Source organism: Scardinius erythrophthalmus, assembly GCF_964197995.2.
Source record: "Scardinius erythrophthalmus genome assembly, chromosome: 15".
Taxonomy (NCBI): domain Eukaryota; kingdom Metazoa; phylum Chordata; class Actinopteri; order Cypriniformes; family Leuciscidae; genus Scardinius; species Scardinius erythrophthalmus.
The window spans coordinates 36016248-36033977 of record NC_138235.1 but is presented as its reverse complement, the minus strand read 5'-3'; the positions used below and the strand labels follow the sequence as shown (position 1 = coordinate 36033977).

The window sequence follows — 17730 nt, the reverse complement described above, 5'->3', positions numbered from 1 at the left end:
CAGGGCGTCACTATGCAGTTACTTAATTGTTTTGAGTAGTTGCCAGGTCATTGCTATGCAGTTGCTAGGGTGTTATGGGTGGTTGCCAGGACGCTGCTTTTCAGTTACTAAGGTGTTTTGGGTGGTTACCAATGCATTGCTATGTAGTAGCTAAGGTGCTTTGAATGGTTGCCAGGAAGTTGCTGTGGAGATGCAAGGGGGGTTTGAGTCACTGCCAGGAAGTTCCTATGGAGTTGATAGGGTGTTCTGGGTGGTTTACAGGACATTGCTATACATTTTCTAAGCATTTTTGTGTGGTTGCCTGGTGTTTTTGGGCGGTTGCCAGTTGCCAGTCCATTGTTATGAAGTGGCTAAGGTGCTTTGATTGGTTGTCAGGGTGTTGCTATGGAGTTGCTAGGGTGTTCTGGGTGGTTGCCAGGATGTTGGTATGCATTTGCTAAGCATTTTTGGGTGGTTGCCAGCTATAGCGTATTGCTATACAGCTACTAAAGTGTTTTGGTGGTTGCTATGAAGTTACTAAAGTGCAGTTATTAAAGTAGTTGTAAAGTTACTTATAGTCAGCAGAATATCTGTTGATGGAGCATCAAAACAAATTGTTAGCAGAAATTATGCAGACAGTCAACTAAAACTCTAATGAGAGTTAGTTGACATGTATTGAATGTTCAGATATTCATGCAACTAAATATTCTGGGGGCAAATACATTTTTGTGAAAATGATCAAAAAAGCTGGTGAAGGCTGGCAACTTTTTTTTTATTCTGGCGGGGAAAGAGTTAAAGACATTATTGTGGCAACTGAGATCTGTCTAAAGTAGACCTTGTGATTAATTATTTTTATGCATTATTTTTTATGATTAATTGCACTAAATTAACTTCCTAAATCAACAGCCATAAGTATATTCTCTTATGCAGTTTGATCTCAAATAAGTTGATCTTGTTTTAAATCTAACTTCAAAGTGTGAAGCTTGGAAATGTTATTTTTTATTTTATTTGAATTTTAATTAATTGAATAAATTAATTGTCACAAATAATAATGTCTGTGTTTAAACGGGTTGTCTCTACATATTAAGCTGGGATACGAGAAAGCTTTTTAACATACAGTAGAACTTCATCAGCACTGTATGCTAAGTTTACTCTAAAATAAGACAAAAATACAGATTAAAAATGTTTTTGAAGTGTATTCTAGATATACAGAATCAAGTGTTGATAGGTCCTCATGTTTTTGTATCTTTAGTGTTTCTTACCTTCGCAGTGTTTCCCATCACCTTTGTATCCTGATTTGCAGATGCATTTGTATGACTTGAGGGTGTTCTGACAGATGGCATCTATACTGCAGCTGTCCAGGGCCTCGGCGCACTCGTCCACATCTGCTGAGAGAAAAGGAAATCAAGAGGCTTAGAAGAGCTTGGGCACGGTCTATTTTGAGAAATACCGACACATGTTTTTTCCCCGGGCAGGTACATAGAAACACTCAAGCGAAAACTTGATGATCCAGCATAAAAGAACAGTAATGTGACAACAAATTAATTGTACAATTCCACCAAAAAACATGTCCAGAGGTGAAGAGACAGCAGTCCAGCCTCTCCAAACCAGACCTGAGCACAAAACCGAGCTGTTCCCAGTTGAGACGTAATTCTGAGGACTTCAGCATCTCATATTCCTGTGACCTCTAGGATTACAGCCAAACCCAACATTTCCCGCACAGGGATACTTCACCAGCGCTCTGGCATTTCCTGCAGTTGAGTTGGTGCTACGCATCGCTTTGACTAAACCGTAACAACAAAAATACATTCTGTCCTCATCAAGGGTCAATAATGTTGTCACGGTTACCCCTAACAAAAGACAGTCTTCTAATACTCCTTTTCTTCAGAAAATATACAAATCTAATTTGACATCTACCATGACAGAGTTAAAACTATGTATTTATGTTTTCCGAACAAAAAGAGTGTTTTTCTTCATGTAAAATTCAATAGGATGATGCTAGGGTGCTGTGGGTGGTTGGCAAGGCATTGCTTCACAGTTGCTAAGGTGTTCTGGGTGGTTTCCAGGGTGTTGTTATGCAGGTACTAAGGCGTTTTAGGTGGTTCCAAGAGTGCTGCTATGCAGTTTTGTTGCCAGGGTGTTACTATGCAGTTGCTAATGTGCTTAGGGTGGTTGCCAGGGCATCGCTATGCAGTTACTAAGGTGTTTTGGGTGGTTGCCAATGCATTGCTATGTACAGTAGTTGCTAAGGTGCTTTGAGTAGTTGCCAGGGAGTTGCTATGCAGTTTCTAGGGTGTTCTGGGTTGTTGTCAGTATGTTGCTATGCAGTTACTATGGTGTTTTGGGGGGGTTGCCACTGCATTGCTATGTACAGTAGTTGCTAAGGTGCTTTGAGGGGTTGCCAGAGAGTTGCTATGGAGTTTCTAGGGTGTTCTGGGTGGTTGCCAGGATGTTGCTATGCAGTTACTATGATGTTTTTAGAGGCTGCCAGTACATTGCTATGTACAGTAGTTGCTAAGGTGCTTTGAGGGGTTGCCAGAGAGTTGCTATGGAGTTTCTAGGGTGTTCTGGGTGGTTGCCAGGATGTTGCTATGCATTTGCTAAGCATTTTTGTGTGGTTGCCAGGATGTTGTTTTACAGTTGCTAAGTTGTTTTGGGTGGTTGCCAGCGTATTTTCGTACAGCTACTAAAGTGTTTTGGTGGTTGCCAGGGCGTTGCTATGCAGTTCCTAAAATGTTTCTACAGTTTCCAGGATGTTCTGTGTGATTTCTGTCTGGCCCAAGTCATACCACCCTGCCATAAATCGAATTATGCAGTAAATTCTAATAGCTCTTTGGCAGATATGCATTGAACATGAGGGGGTGTTATGCAAAATTAAACTGAACTACAAAACTGTTTGGCACTGGCTGGAAAACAAAGTGATTTCACATGGCTTCAACAATCAAATCTGTCTTTCTCCTTCTGGAGTCTATCACAAAACAGTTCTGTCTCATTGCTCTTGTCTTCTGTGAATGCAGTTCACAAAAAACAGATGCCCATCAAAGCAGGAGACTGCTTATTACAGGGTTAGAGGTCCAACAATCTTGAAGCAGTTTCCACAGAGTCTCCTCGAAGCTGCTGGTAAGAAACGACAACCGTTTAATTTGAACACTTGCCGGCCAACACTAGTACTGATATCTCATCAAGCTGAAACCTCTAACCCATCCACTGTTTTCACTCTAGAATCCACAGATGTCTCTCACTTGTTTTAAAGAATTCATTACAAATGAGAAAATCTCTTTGCGGAGGCTGCAGGAAAGCGGTGGATGTTCCTTGTAGTGGCATAAGTCATTGAATTACTCGCATGCTATTTACAGTACAAAGCTTTTAGGGGTTTAGTACAGCACTCAGAGTGCTTGTTCATTACTGAAGTGTCTTTACGATGCAGGAAAATTGGTGTTTTTTCTTAAGAGCCCTAATACTATAAAACATACCATTTGTCAGCTCCCATGCTAAGGCCAGCGAAAATAAGGAAAATGATGCATTTAACAACATTTAAAGTCAGAAACACATTAGTCCAAATGCCCAATCCTGGAGACTGTGACCTACGATCATTGTACGCTCATGTCGTTCCTTATGACTTTCTATACAAAAAGAGAAATTTAGAAGAATCCTCACAGCTTTTTACATACAGTTCAACAACGGCTCATATTGGCCCCGTCTGTCAAGTTTTAAAAAAAAGAACAAAATGCACAATGAAAGTAGTCTATTTGACTTATGCACAAGTTTTTTTTTTATTCATATAAGTGCTTTGTGTGAGGAACAGACTAAAATAAAAGCCATTATTCAAAGTTTATTTTTCTCCCAATTCAGTTCAGTAACGACACATGCCAGATCCGGGCCGTATCCAGATCAGATGGAGGACCTCCGCCTAGACACGACCACAACGCATCCCTGAAGTGTCAGCAGAGATTGTGTCAACTAGACTCTCCCTGTGAAAGCCTCATCGACACGACAGCCATCAGCACTGATCCTCATCAAACTCGTCTCTATACCGGTGTGATGGTTCCGATCTTAAACCAGATGGAACTGGAAATATTCTGATTGTTCCAATCCAATCTGACTTCTGACCTATAATGCTGCCTGAATCATAATCAAACACTGTTCGTTCATTGGCCAGAGGAGAACTGGACCTCCCATCTGAGCCTGGTTTCTCCCAAGGAGTTTTGGTTCGCCTCAGAGAGCAGGAACATGATGTCATGACAAAACTGACAACACCTCAAGAACACATTTTTGAGTAGAAATAATTTAAAATAGCATACTACTCGTATTATTATTTCTCTCATAATTATGACGCCTTTTTTCACCTTTTTTGCCATTTGCTTTTGGCTTGCTTAGTGGGGACATTAAATTTAACATTTAATTTAATTTTCAACAATAATATTGATCTGCCTGCATTGACACCATTATATGAGAACTGAACTGAGCTGGACGATGACATCACCGTTTTCTCCAGAGCGGCTATATATATACAGTATAAATGAACTAAATTAATAACTTTTTTACAACAAAAATAAAATATCACAGAACTTACTTAAGCTGGACCGTGACACTATTTTCTTCTGGAAACAAACTTTGTTGCTTTATTTTCCTGTTATATCTGTAAAGCTGCTTTGAAACAATCTGTATTGTAAAAAGCACTATATAAATAAATATGACTTGACTTGACTTGACTTGACATGACATGCAAGCACCAGTGCCATTTAGCATCAATAACATCAAATATAACATGGAGCTTCAACACAGCATTTTTTTTACAATTCAACACTGATGCAAAATTTTGCAGGAGGTTTTCAGTGAATAACGTCTTATATTTCAGTCTTCTCATCACACAAAGCTATCATGCATACTTGAAAAAGTGCAAATGGAGTCAAATAGACTGCTTTTCATTTTTATGTGAACTATTCCTACTGAAAGGTAAAATGTACTCAGCAGACACCAAAGCAGAGGACTGATATCTTAAATTGCACATAAAAAAAAAACACTGCTTGCAGCTCAACAATATTGCTTGGTTGGATATAAAATGAATTACCAATAAAAGGTAATACGGGGGGAGGTTTACGGGGGAATGGCAATTTAGCCACGGCTAATGGTCAGTGTGAAAGAACAATGAGTTTTTACATGTTAGCAAATGAGAAAACAGACTATAACGTCAAGGTCAGACCAATTCAACCCTCCAATAGCTGGAAAATGAAAAGTCATTTGTTTAGTGGAGGGAGCTTGGAAACTCCTAAATGTTTTCAAAGAAAAATTAAGTGATTACAACCTCATTTCACTTGCGAACCAATTACCCACAAATGATCTAATCCCCACACAACACAGATTCATCAGTCATAATCATGCTTATACAATATAGAATTAGTCAAAATCATATTTTATACAACAGAACTGATGAGATCATGGTCATTGTGTGGCTGGTTAGCTTGATCTAGTTAGTCCAGCATGGTGTAGTTACAAAATCTACCAGTAGGGGCAAACTGAACCAGTCAAACCCTGACCCCTTGATTCGGCCAGTGAAAACTCTAGCCAATCATAATCAATCAGATTCACTGACCACAATCACACGTCCTCAACAGAGCCAATCAGATCCATTACCCACAATCACGGTCACACAGCAGATCCAATGAGACCAATTAGCTGCAATCACGCTCGCGCGGCAAAATCAATCAGCGTCTCCATTCAGTCCCAGAAGAAAATTGTTTTTCATGTCATAAAATGGATGAAACAGACTCCTTATTACTGCTAAATCAATCACAAAGTGCTCTAGTGGTTGTAAACCCAAATGCTGTTTTAGAGAGAAAATAAACATGTCACTGTTAATCTGTTCATGAGTTTAGAGAAGCTTTCACGGCGCTCTAGTAGAGAAGGGAGGCGTATTTTAAGAAATGCATGATGCCAAACAATTTTTCTGGCTGTTTCGTTCTTTCTTTTGTGCGTTTTAAACTGGAAACAACACCAAGGCTGAGATTTAGGAAAGAGACGCTGAATACATTGATCAAAAATAAAGAAAATATGTGGTCTGGGAAGGTTTTTAAAGGGATAGCTCACACAAAAATGAGACTTCTGCCTTCATTTATTCACCTTTGTGTTGGTTTCAAACCTGCATGAATTTTTCTCGGCATGGGAGTAAATGTATGGAAGATTGTTTCCGCCACAGATTAAAAAATAAAAAAAGCGAGTTTATATCTAACAATTCTGACTTTATAACACGCAATTGTGAGTTTATATCTCGCAGATCTGAGAAATAAAGTCAGAATTGCGAGATGTAAACTCGCAATTGTGAGATAAAAAGTCGCAATTATCTTTTAAAATATTCTATTCAGTGGCGGAAACAAGCTTCCATATAAATGAGAGAAGTCAGATTCATCAACAAATAATAATTTTGAGTTTGATCATGTATAAGAATCAGTTAATCTGGTTCATATCAGAGTGATTTGTTAATGATCGTCCACCAACTCAATGGTTTAGTTGCATTTTCACAATTTCAGAAGACTCATTTTTGAAGCTTGAGATGTTTCCTTTCCGGCTATATTGAAGAATGAAAGTCATACAGATATGAAACCACATGAGGATGAGTAAATGCTAATTTTGGGGTGAACTGATCCCTTTAAAGAGCTCAAACTGCTGACGAACATGTTTGAACAATATTCTGTAGATTGCAGATTCAAATTCAGCTTCTCTATCACAAGAAAACCAAACCAAGTCAAAAACTTTTCCAAATGTGTCAAATGTTGTGAAGATCCACATTATTTCCCCATGCTTCAGAGAGATTTATGTGCTCCACCAGAACATAAAATGTCTTTATTACTTTGGCTAACATGAAAGTGACTTGAATATTTTCCTCCGTTGACCTAGAAACATAAACCTTTAAGAATCCTCAATAAAGTGTTCACGGCTGCTGTAATCTTTCTATGTAACTGAACTCTGTTTATGAGATTTTGTTTCCACTAGCAACACATCTGAGGATTCGACTCGAGAGCTTGAGACTTGCATTTCTTTCTTTGTATTAACCGAGAGCCAGCCGTTAGCATTACCATTCATCTCAATGGCAGCTTCTCAGCTAGCTTTCTCGCAAGTCAAAAACATGAGCTGCAAATACCATGTGACTAATCACTTAAGACTCAGAGCGCAGGAACATGATGTCATGACAAAACTGACAACACCTCAAGAACACATTTTTGAGTAGAAAGAATTTAAAATAGCATACTACTCGTATTATTATTTCTCTCATAATTATGTTTATTTATGGCATAAACAGTACGAGTAGTGTGCAAGCATGTTATCCTGAATTCAGACAATCCTGAGCTGAGATGTCAAAGACAGAAGAAAAAGTTCAATTCACACGTATTTGATGTAAAACTAATTAGAAATGTTCCACTAACTGAAACAAAATAGGTTTAAGCTGAAGAAGTAAAATTACACAAAAAAGCTGAAAAAATGTAAAACAAAATAAAAATACAATAAAATAAATTAGAAAGCAACATAAATTAGAATAAAAGAAAAATATATATATTTGAAATAAAAAAGTTACAAATATAGGTTAACATAACCAAATAGCCAAATAACATAAAATATAAAAAATCAACACAGAATATAATAAAATAAAATATTCGAAAATAAAACGTAAAATATATATAAAATTAAATAAATTATTAAAAAGCAACATAAAATATAATAAAAGAATTAAAATCTAATTAGAAAGCAACATAGAATATTAAAATAAAAATAAAATATTTAAAAACAAATAAAACAAAATTACTTAAATCAATATGTTAAAAAATAAAGCCAATTCTAAATATTATTAAATACTATAATAGCATATAAACAATACTAAATTATAAATACTAAATTAACAGTTGTTTAATGAAAGTGAATGGTGTTTGCAAACTATATAAAAGCACCATATATGTATCATAAAGTAAGCGCTGTATTTCTCCAATTTTTAAATTGGAAAATGTTCTTTTCACTGGTTTAAGGGTCTTAAAAAAATTGGGCACTGGTAAAACATATATACTAATAATGCAATTTATACATTTTGCATTTGGCAAATGCTTTTACCCAAAGCAACTTACATTGCACTGAAGCTACAGTATACATTCTTTCAGCTCATGCATTCCCTGGGAATTGAATCCATGATTTTTGCATTGCAAGCAGAATGCTCTAGAACTTTAGCTACAGGAAGCCTATATATTCTTATGCATTAGTTGTATATATGATATGACTGCAATACAGTTTTGTCAACAGAGAAAGATCGTGTAGTACTGGCATCTGCCAGTGGGGGATAGTGAGGTCATGCTACCGAGACTAATCTTGACTCCTTGAAGTTTTAAGCTTTCCTTAAAAGTGTGGTTTGTGTATGAAGTTTTTTCTGGATGTTGTGCTCACTGGGCAGTTTATTTAGACGTACGGACTCACTGAAGGTGTGTAGTTCAAACACATAGCGATGTTTGCTCCCAGTCAGGTCCTCCGTGTTTGTCCAAGCCCCGCTTTACACACGCTACAGAAATAATCTCAGAAGCACACAGCACAAATTCTACATTAATAATTAATAATAAAGTTTTCCATTTACTAAGATATCATTGTTAGTAGGTAGCCTAAACTTTATGAAATAGTTTTAAAGAATAAGGATAAACTTGAATGTATTTTATGAAGAAACACAAGTGGTGCTTGCATGTGCAATATCGTCAACACAATATTGTGGCTGGTTGCTAGGGTGTTCAAGGTTGTTAGGTGATTACTTGAAGGCAGAATATAGTCAAAATAGTTCATATACCTAATACACAATACACAAGAGTTAATATACCTAAGCATTATCTGATCACATGTAAATTACTATACACCACAAATAGTTGCGCTGGAACATTGGACAAAATTGTTAATTGTGTTATAATTGTTTTTTTACTCTTTTTTTTTTATTAAATAAAATTATTAAAAAGCAACATAAAATATAATGAAAAAAATATGCAACATAAATTAGAATAAAATAATTTTTAAAAAATAAAATATTTTTAAAAATATAAAATGAAATAACCAAATAAAATATATATTATAAAAGAAACAATATAAAATGTAATAAAATAAAAAACTAAATATTTGAAAATAAAATATTTTAAAGCAACATAAAATATAATACAATTAAATTAAAATAAAAACCAAAATAATTTAAATAAAATAAGAAACATAAAATATAATAAAATAAAAATATTTTTTTATAAAATATAAAAAAATATAAAATAAAATAACCAAATAAAATAAAATATTAAAAAGAAACAAAATATAATCAAATAATATAAAATATTTTAAAAAAATAATAATAAAATAACTGCATCAACAGCTGTCCTGGTCAGTGCATTAAAACCAAAATAAAATATGTCAGTAATACTGTACTAGTGTATGAAGTTATGTCTTCAGTTAAATGATCCAGATTCAGAGCTAAATCCAAAAGCATCCCGACCACTTCACACTCACTCTCAGGTGGTTCCACCAACTAAATCAATATTATTTTAGCAAGTGGATCTAACTTTGCCCTCACAAGTTTGGCAGCCAATCCTCCGAGCTGGTGTAAAGCCAGATACAGTAGCGCCGAGACAGCCTCTCGTTTCTGGCCAAGCATCCGTTAGCATGTGGCGGAGCGATGTTTGAGCGAGAGAGGTGTTGGTTGTGTGAGCTGGCAGGCCGTCACATGTGAAGCCAGCACAAAGTCCTCATCTCATGGGCTATTAGGCGACGCACAGACGGGACGAAAGAAAAAAGGGTGTTGATGAAATGCAGACGTCAACATTAGAGCAGAATTTAGCATCCTCCCCCCGCCGTCTCTTCCCAGATCGCCTTCATCTAATGAAGGAACTCACTGTTTGTCCTCCGAACAGCTCGTAAAAGAAATATCGCCTGCTTCTATTTGTGCCCGGCGTCCTCGGCGCGCTGGAAAAGCCGTGTGTGTTACTGTAAGCGCTGAGTGATGGTGGCTGTCTTCAAACAACAACAGCGGTCATTTAAAGCTCAGAGTTTATGAACTGCTGAAATTGCAGTGCAGTTGACCCGTAGCTTAAAGGGTTAGTTCACCCAAAAATGAAAACTCTGTCAGTAATTACTCGCCCTCATGTTGTTCCAACCCTGTAAGACTTTCGTTCATCTTCGAAACACAAATTAAGATATTTTTAATTAAATCTGAGAGCTGTCTCACTCCTCCATAGGCTTCTCTGTAATTGAAACTTGCCGGACCAGAAAGTTAGTAAAGACATCGTTAAAATAGTCCGTCATTGTACGTCAGAACGTAGGCTCACTATTGGCCAGCATCACACGCATCACACACATGACCATCGGCCAATAGTGAGCCTCCGTTCTGACGTACAACCCAGAAGCGCTGCGCTGTTACACTACGTCAACTCACTCAGACCCACACAGAAGAAAATGAAGAGTTGAATAAAGTCGTTATTTTTTTATTTTTTTGCACAAAAAGTATTCTTATCGCTTGATAAACTTAAGGTTGAGCCACTGGAGTCACTTGGACTATTTTAAAAATGTTTTTACTAACTTTTCTGGTCCGGCAAGTTTCAATTATAGAGAAGCCTATGGAGGAGTGAGACAGCTCTCAGATTTCATCAAAAATATCTTAATATGTGTTTTCTGAAGATGAACAAACGTCTGACTGGGTTGGAACGAGGGTGAGTAATTACTGACAGAATTTTAATTTTTCGAGAACTAACCTGCTAAAAATAACAATCCTTCCAAACCTGTATGACTTCTTCTATTCTTTCATTCTTCTTTGTAAGTACAGGGAAAGTCAATGGGGTCCAATGTTATTTGGACCCCAATATTCTTTAAAATATCTACTTTTATGTTCAGAAAAAAAAATTGGTGTAGGTTTTAGGTTTTGAAACAATTTTACAAATTGCTAGTAAATTTCACCAAAAATTACAAAGAAACAGCAAGTAACACATTGAATTAAATGTGGAATTTTGCAGTAGAAAATCTGAAATAGTATTTTCTTTCCAATCTTTGTTTTATTTACAACGTTGAAAATGTTTTGTTTTTTACAATTTATAGGTTTGGAACAATTTTTTTAGTTGTTTTTGTTTTTTGGGCGAACTATCCCTTTAAAAACATTACTTGATCATACTTCAGCAACTGTTTGAAATATAATCATCTTAAATGAAATGAATCTTGAAGTTCATGTAGTGAATGAAAATAACTGCTCATGTTAGTTCATGTTTAACTAATAAATGCTGTATAAGTATTTTTTTATTTTTTATTCTTAGTTTAAGTAAGTTAACAAATGGAACCTAAGCTTGTTTCCGCCACGGAATAACACAATTTAAAAGATAATTGCTACATTTATCTTGAAATTCTGACTTTTTTTTCTCAGAATTGCAAGATATAAACTCGTAACTGCGAATTATAAAGTCAGAATTGCGAGATAAAAAGTCAGATGCAAGATATAGTGTCAGAATTGCAAGACAAAAGTCAGAATTGTGAGATTTAAACTTGCAATTGCAACAAAAAAAACCGCAATTGCGAAATATGAAGTCAGAATAGCGAGATATAAAGTCAGAATTGTGAGATAAACTTGCAAGTGTGAAAAAAAGGCAGAATTTCAAGAAAAAAAATTCAGAATTGCGAGATATAAAGTCAGATGCAAGATATATTGTCAGAATTGCAAGAAAAAAGTCAGAATGGCAAGATATAAACGTAATTACGAGATATGAAGTCAGAATTGTGATAAAGTCAGAATTGTGATATATAAACTCGCAATTGCAATAAAAAAGTATGCATTTTGAGATTTAAGACTTTTTTTATATCTCGTAATTCTGACTTTACAACACGCAATTCTGAGAAAAAGAGTCTTGTGAGAAAAAGTCGCAATTACCTTTTTTGTTTTTTATTCTGTGGCGGAAACAAGATTCATTAGGAACTTTATTGTAAAGTGTCACCATTATTTCTCTAAAGAAAAATGGGGGATAAAAATGTCATAGTTCATTTCAGCCAGTAATATCCAATCAAAATCTTACCACTTTATGAGCACATTTTACTGGAAAATCACAGAAATCTAGATGTTCCGTAAAGCTTGTCTGAGTTTGCAACACTAACACCCAAACGAGGGCTCAGTGCAGTTAACTCAAAATGTGAAACCTGCACATTTTGTTCAGTCATCTAAGACTAGTCTAGACAGAATAAATAGACTGCTTGCATTTAATATACTGCTGTTGTATGAAAAACCAGCCAATGGGAAACTGGTACGATTGAAATTACACAGAGAAAATTTTGCAGTGCAGGCAAAACCCAAATGACGTGATGCTGATATGGCAGTTCATAACCTTTCATCACAAACAGGGAAAGTTCCAGTACGGCTCGTGATCAAGGTTTTCTCAGTCAGAATGAAGGCAGCCTCTTAACAGACGGATTACCAGACGTGTCGGTCGGGGTGGAGGTTCAGGGTTGGCAGAGGACCTGCTAAAGGTTGTCTTCTTTTCACCAGCTCATAAAACTGCACTCAGTGCCATTGGCCCGGTTTGGAATAACTTAGACCGTTCCAAACGGAGCTCAACTTGTTGTCAAAGGGATAGTTCACCCAAAAATGAAAATTCTGTCATAATTTTCTCACCCTCAAGTTGTTCTAAACCTGTATGAATTTCTCTCTTCTTCTGAACACAAAAGACTATATTTTGATGAATGTTCATAACCAAACAGTTGATGGACCGTGTATTGCTATTCGTAAATGATGACTAGTTTTTGAATCCAATTGCCATTTTTGTACACTATTCAAGTTGTTTTAGAACCATCTTGACTATGAATTAAGAATTATGATGTGAAACTAGCTTACTCATATTTATTGACTTTTGGTGCCTATTGTGTGGCGTACACTAGATGTTTGTAGTGGTGTCACTCCTATTTCTCCACTTGGAGATCTCTCAGTTGGTCTTGTATTTGTATGGTTTGACCTCTGGCATTAGACATGACCTGAACTATTGCCTCTAGTGGCCAAGAAATTGTGTTGCAAGTGCCAGAGTGGCACACCTGAAATCAATGCAGCTATAAGTATGGCTTGATTCTGTCTATTTGTAGACAGAATCAAGCCATCTACGAACACCCTGATGAAGGCCAGTGGGCCGATACGCGTTGGTGTTTTAATGTTTTAGCCCTCAAAAACAATAAAGGCTTTTTAACTTTTGCATCCCACTGAGTGCCTGGACCTGGATTTTTTCCAATTCTTTTTTATAGTTGATGGACCCCATTGACTTCCATATTATTTTTTTCCATACTATGGAAGTCAGTATAAACACTTATACTAGGCTTACCATAGTGAATCAGGGTAAGACAAGGATTGATGATGTATTGACTCATTATTTACATTTTGTTAATAACAATAAAAAAAAAAATAAACAATAAAAAATTAAGGCTGTGGGTAAAAGCTTTTTTTGCTACATCACTTGTTACTGATAGTCAGTCCAGTGCCAGTAATCAATTTTAAAAGTGCACATTTGCTAAAAGCCTATTTTTTAGGTGTACCCTACATAGATGACCTCAACGCTAACAGGCCAATTTAACACCAATTTCGATTTCAAAGGGTCATAAAGAAGTCATCTTTTCAATCAATAGATAATATCAATTTTTCTTAAAAGCAACTTCAATGGCTTCAAGGCCAGCTGAAATCAGCGAGTTAATCAAGATGATATTTTGTTCTAGAACAGTTGTTCTCAGACTCTTAAAGCCATTCGAGTGTAGTTTTTCTCCTCTTTTTGAGTGCAAACTGACTGAGAGCTTCATATAAGGCCATATTTCGATACATATTTATCACCATATTGCATACGATTGCAGAAGCATTTAGGTTGTGCATTGGAGCCTTAGATTCATAAATCTATTTTAAAACATTATATAAAATGGAAGTTATCAATCTAAATCAGAAATAGCCATTTTTTAACAAAGTGGCAAACCCTATTCTAGAACAAATGCACGTTTCTTAATGAGTACAGATTAATGTTCTAAATCTCATTAACCTACTCAGTGATTCATTTTTTTAATTAACATTAGATTCAGATTACTATATTTAAATACAGGCTTTCTAAAGCAGCATCCAAACTGACCCAACAATTGATTCCATTACATTAAAGGGTTAGTTCACCCAAAAATGAAAATTCTGTCAGTAATTACTCACCCTCATGTTGTTCCAACTGCGTAAGACCTTCGTTCATCTTCGGAACACAAATTAAGATATTTTGGATGAAATCTGAGCCATGTCTCACTCCTCCATAGGCTGCTATGTGACCGAAACTTGCTGGCCCAGAAAAGTTATTAAAGAGATCGTTAATATAGTCCAAGTGACTCCAGTAGCTCAATCTTAAGTATATCAAGCGACGAGAATACTTTTTGTGCGCAAAAACAAACAAAAATAACGACTTTATTCCACTATTCATTTCCTTCTCTCTGGACCTCTAGTTGGTTCGCGTAGTGTTTTTGCGCAGCGCGTCTGTGTTACACGTCACCACGTAGGCTCACTATTGGCCGACGCCGGTCATGTGTGTGATGACGTGCAACACAGACGCGCAGCGCAAAAACACTACGAGGCCCAGAGAGAAGGAAATGAAAAGTGGAATAAAGTCGTTATTTTTGTTTGTTTTTGCGCACAAAAAGTATTCTCGTCGCTTGATATACTTAAGATTGAGCCACTGGAGTATATATTAGTACTATATTAGAGTACTATATTAACGATCTCTTTAATAACTTTTCTGGGCCAGCAAGTTTCGGTCACATAGCAGCCTATGGGGGAGTGAGACATGGCTCAGATTTCATCAAAAATATCTTAATTTGTGTTCCGAAGATGAACAAAGGTCTTACGCGGTTGGAACAACATGAGGGTGAGTAATTACTGACAGAATTTTCCTTTTTGGGTGAACTAACCCTTTAACGTTGCTAAGATAATATCACTATATTCTAACAAGCATAAAAATATACACACACAAATATTGGGTAAAATTTTACATTTTGCACAGTTTGCATCCTGCATTGCAGATGCATTTAGGTTATGCATTAAAGTCTTAGATGCACAAATAAGTAAAAATGTATATAGATTGAAAGTTATTTATAGCTAAGAAATAGCAATTTAAATGCAAATGTCTTTATTTTTTAATAATGTAAAGCTGCATGCCACTGTTCTAGAACAAGCACACCATTCCAGTGTTGGTCTCTTCAGTTCATTCATAAGCCGTATCATCATACTAATAACATAAACTGCCAGTATTTAGCACTTCATCATAACTTTGATGTATAATGCGTGCTCAGGCAACAAAAGTCTCACTTTCTTTCGACAATCTCCAAGTGTAAGAAGAACGTTATCTTTGACAAAATCACTGATCGCTATCTCACGGCCCTCGAGGCACATCCGACAGACAACGACGAGCAAAGCCAAATCCCAGACATGAAAAGAGTCCATGTCTAAAAGAGCCAGAGGATGTTTCCATCAGAGGTGAAGTACTACATCCAGACAAACTGAGCTGACATTATCATAGAGCGATAATGTCACCGAATACAGTGGCGAGGCGTCAACGGTTCTCAGTTGTTTCAGGCACACTATTTTACTTCCGTATCTGACATATTTCAGAGTGAAACATGATATGCAATAAGAAAAATAGCCTGCACTCTGGAATTTATTGGGTCATGCACAATAAAACCAGGAGCCTCTTTTAAAAAGATGAGCATCTAAATCATCCAATATGTGAATGTGCATGTCATTGCAACTGGTGGGTTTAATATATTTGCCTAACAGGGTCATTTGTTTGCCTAGATTTTAAGATAGGTTTATTAGATTTTAAGAGGCAAATAATACCCATATCATGTAGTGGGCTTTAAAAAAAGTTATTAAAGATCACGGTTCTTCAATTGCTCAATGCAAAACAATCGTGATTGCCTTGACAATAATTTTTTAATTCAATAGACTGCATGTTACTACTTAGATGAACAAAATTATTTACGTTTTCTGTAACAAATTGTATGCTCACACACACAAATTCTTGCATGCACTACATATATTCTCATATGGTTAAAGAGAATGCAAATGAAATTTAAGTTATATATTCATAATGAATGTTTGGCTCATTACATAATATTTTGGCAGGTGAGATGTGAGCATCGTACAATTTCACAATTTCTGCCGATATGCAGACTAATCAACTCATTAACATTTGTATCTATCTATCTATCTATCTATCTATCTATCTATATATATATATATATAAGCAGCATCCAAATTCACCCAACATTTGCTAAGCTAAAATCAGCATACCAATATATACTGTAGAACACACAAATATAGGGCAAAATATTCACTTAAAATAAATTATTTAAACTACTTTTTTGTTCATATTTTAAACATGTTTCTAAGCTAAAACTGTAGTACTCAAAACTGTAGCTCATTTCCAGGAAGGAAACCTGCAATGCTTCCCAACAATTGGGATGAAATAAGGTATCTTGCATTATGACACGGCCTACCTTTAAAGCCTTTAAACGCCTATGATGCCTTAAAACGCCGCCTATGGAGTCGGAACTCTAGGAATTGGTACACAGGTGACGTTTAACTGCATTAGTAAGAGTTTCCCGGTCTTTCCCAGGGTCTCCTCTTATGGCGTCGGGGAACATCGTGCCGTCTTGGTGCGAGCTGGCAGCCGGCAGCTTCATTTTCACCACAGCTGAATTCGTGGAGTGTTTTTCCATTACCGAGCAGAATAAAGCATTTCCTTTCATTCATTTACTGCAGTCTCTGAAGCTTGGACCGGCTCCCCGGAATGTAAACACATGCAGTCTGTAAACAGACTCACACAAACACACACTCGCTCAGATACACACACAAACACACATCCATCTCGCTGTCCTACAACAACATTGTCTGCATTATGCTGTTTTGTGTTCGCCATCTGAATTACCCTAACAACACTGATGAATTAATAAGACGTTGTGCATAATTTGGTCGATATGTAGTGGTTGGTTTTAAATAATTATTAATTAAGTTGATCTTGTACAAATTAGGTCTGCAAGAAGTGCAGATTATAAAGTTGATGGCAGTTTGAATCTGGCTCATGTCAAATCCTCATGCATCACTTTCTGTCCTTTCTTCATAATAACCCTATAAATAATAAAAGCAACAACAAAAAAAAGGTGTTTTATATTCTGATAAACCAGTAAATAATGATCAATATGCAAAAATATCCATGTTTTGTACAGAGCTGTGTTGACATTGACAATATGGATGAATAAATTTGAATCGATTTTCATTCTGATGAACTGATAGATGCCTAAACAAAACTTCACTAAACATTGTAGGCTATTGCAGCTCCCTCCCATCCAATAAGTCGCAATACGTTTTGTTCTTTGTTAGTTATTATATGAAACAAAGCCCCAGCTAGCTTTCAAATTATGTCACTTTTTATTATGAAATTCAAACAATAAATACCGTTTTGGCGCTTTTTAATGTGGCGTGACAGATCGCTGCAGTAGCGTCTCAGTTCAAGCGCACGTGACGTAAACATATCGTCTCTTCCACTTAACTAGGCTACTAGCAAGTCTTTGCTACTTGTTAGATCACGAAATAAACAAGAATGAGCATCAAAAGGTATGTTGAAAGATACAGTAGGCCTACAACTTACCGTAATGTTTAAGGTCTCATGTAATAATCACTCAACCAGTAGCTGCGTTTTGACCGCGAAAAGACGTTAGTAAAACAAC

The 17730-nt window shown here is 36.2% G+C and overlaps 1 protein-coding gene across 3 annotated transcripts in view; it reads right to left on the bottom strand.

The window, feature by feature from the left end:
- Nucleotides 1–17730, bottom strand: part of scube3 (signal peptide, CUB domain, EGF-like 3) — a 128173-nt gene that overhangs the window by 94044 nt on the left and 16399 nt on the right. For all 3 annotated transcript variants that reach the window (XM_081385744.1, XM_081385746.1, XM_081385745.1), the window contains exon 2: nt 1242–1364. In XM_081385744.1, coding sequence (XP_081241870.1) covers nt 1242–1364 — 123 coding nt within the window. The remainder of the gene's footprint in view (nt 1–1241; nt 1365–17730) is intronic.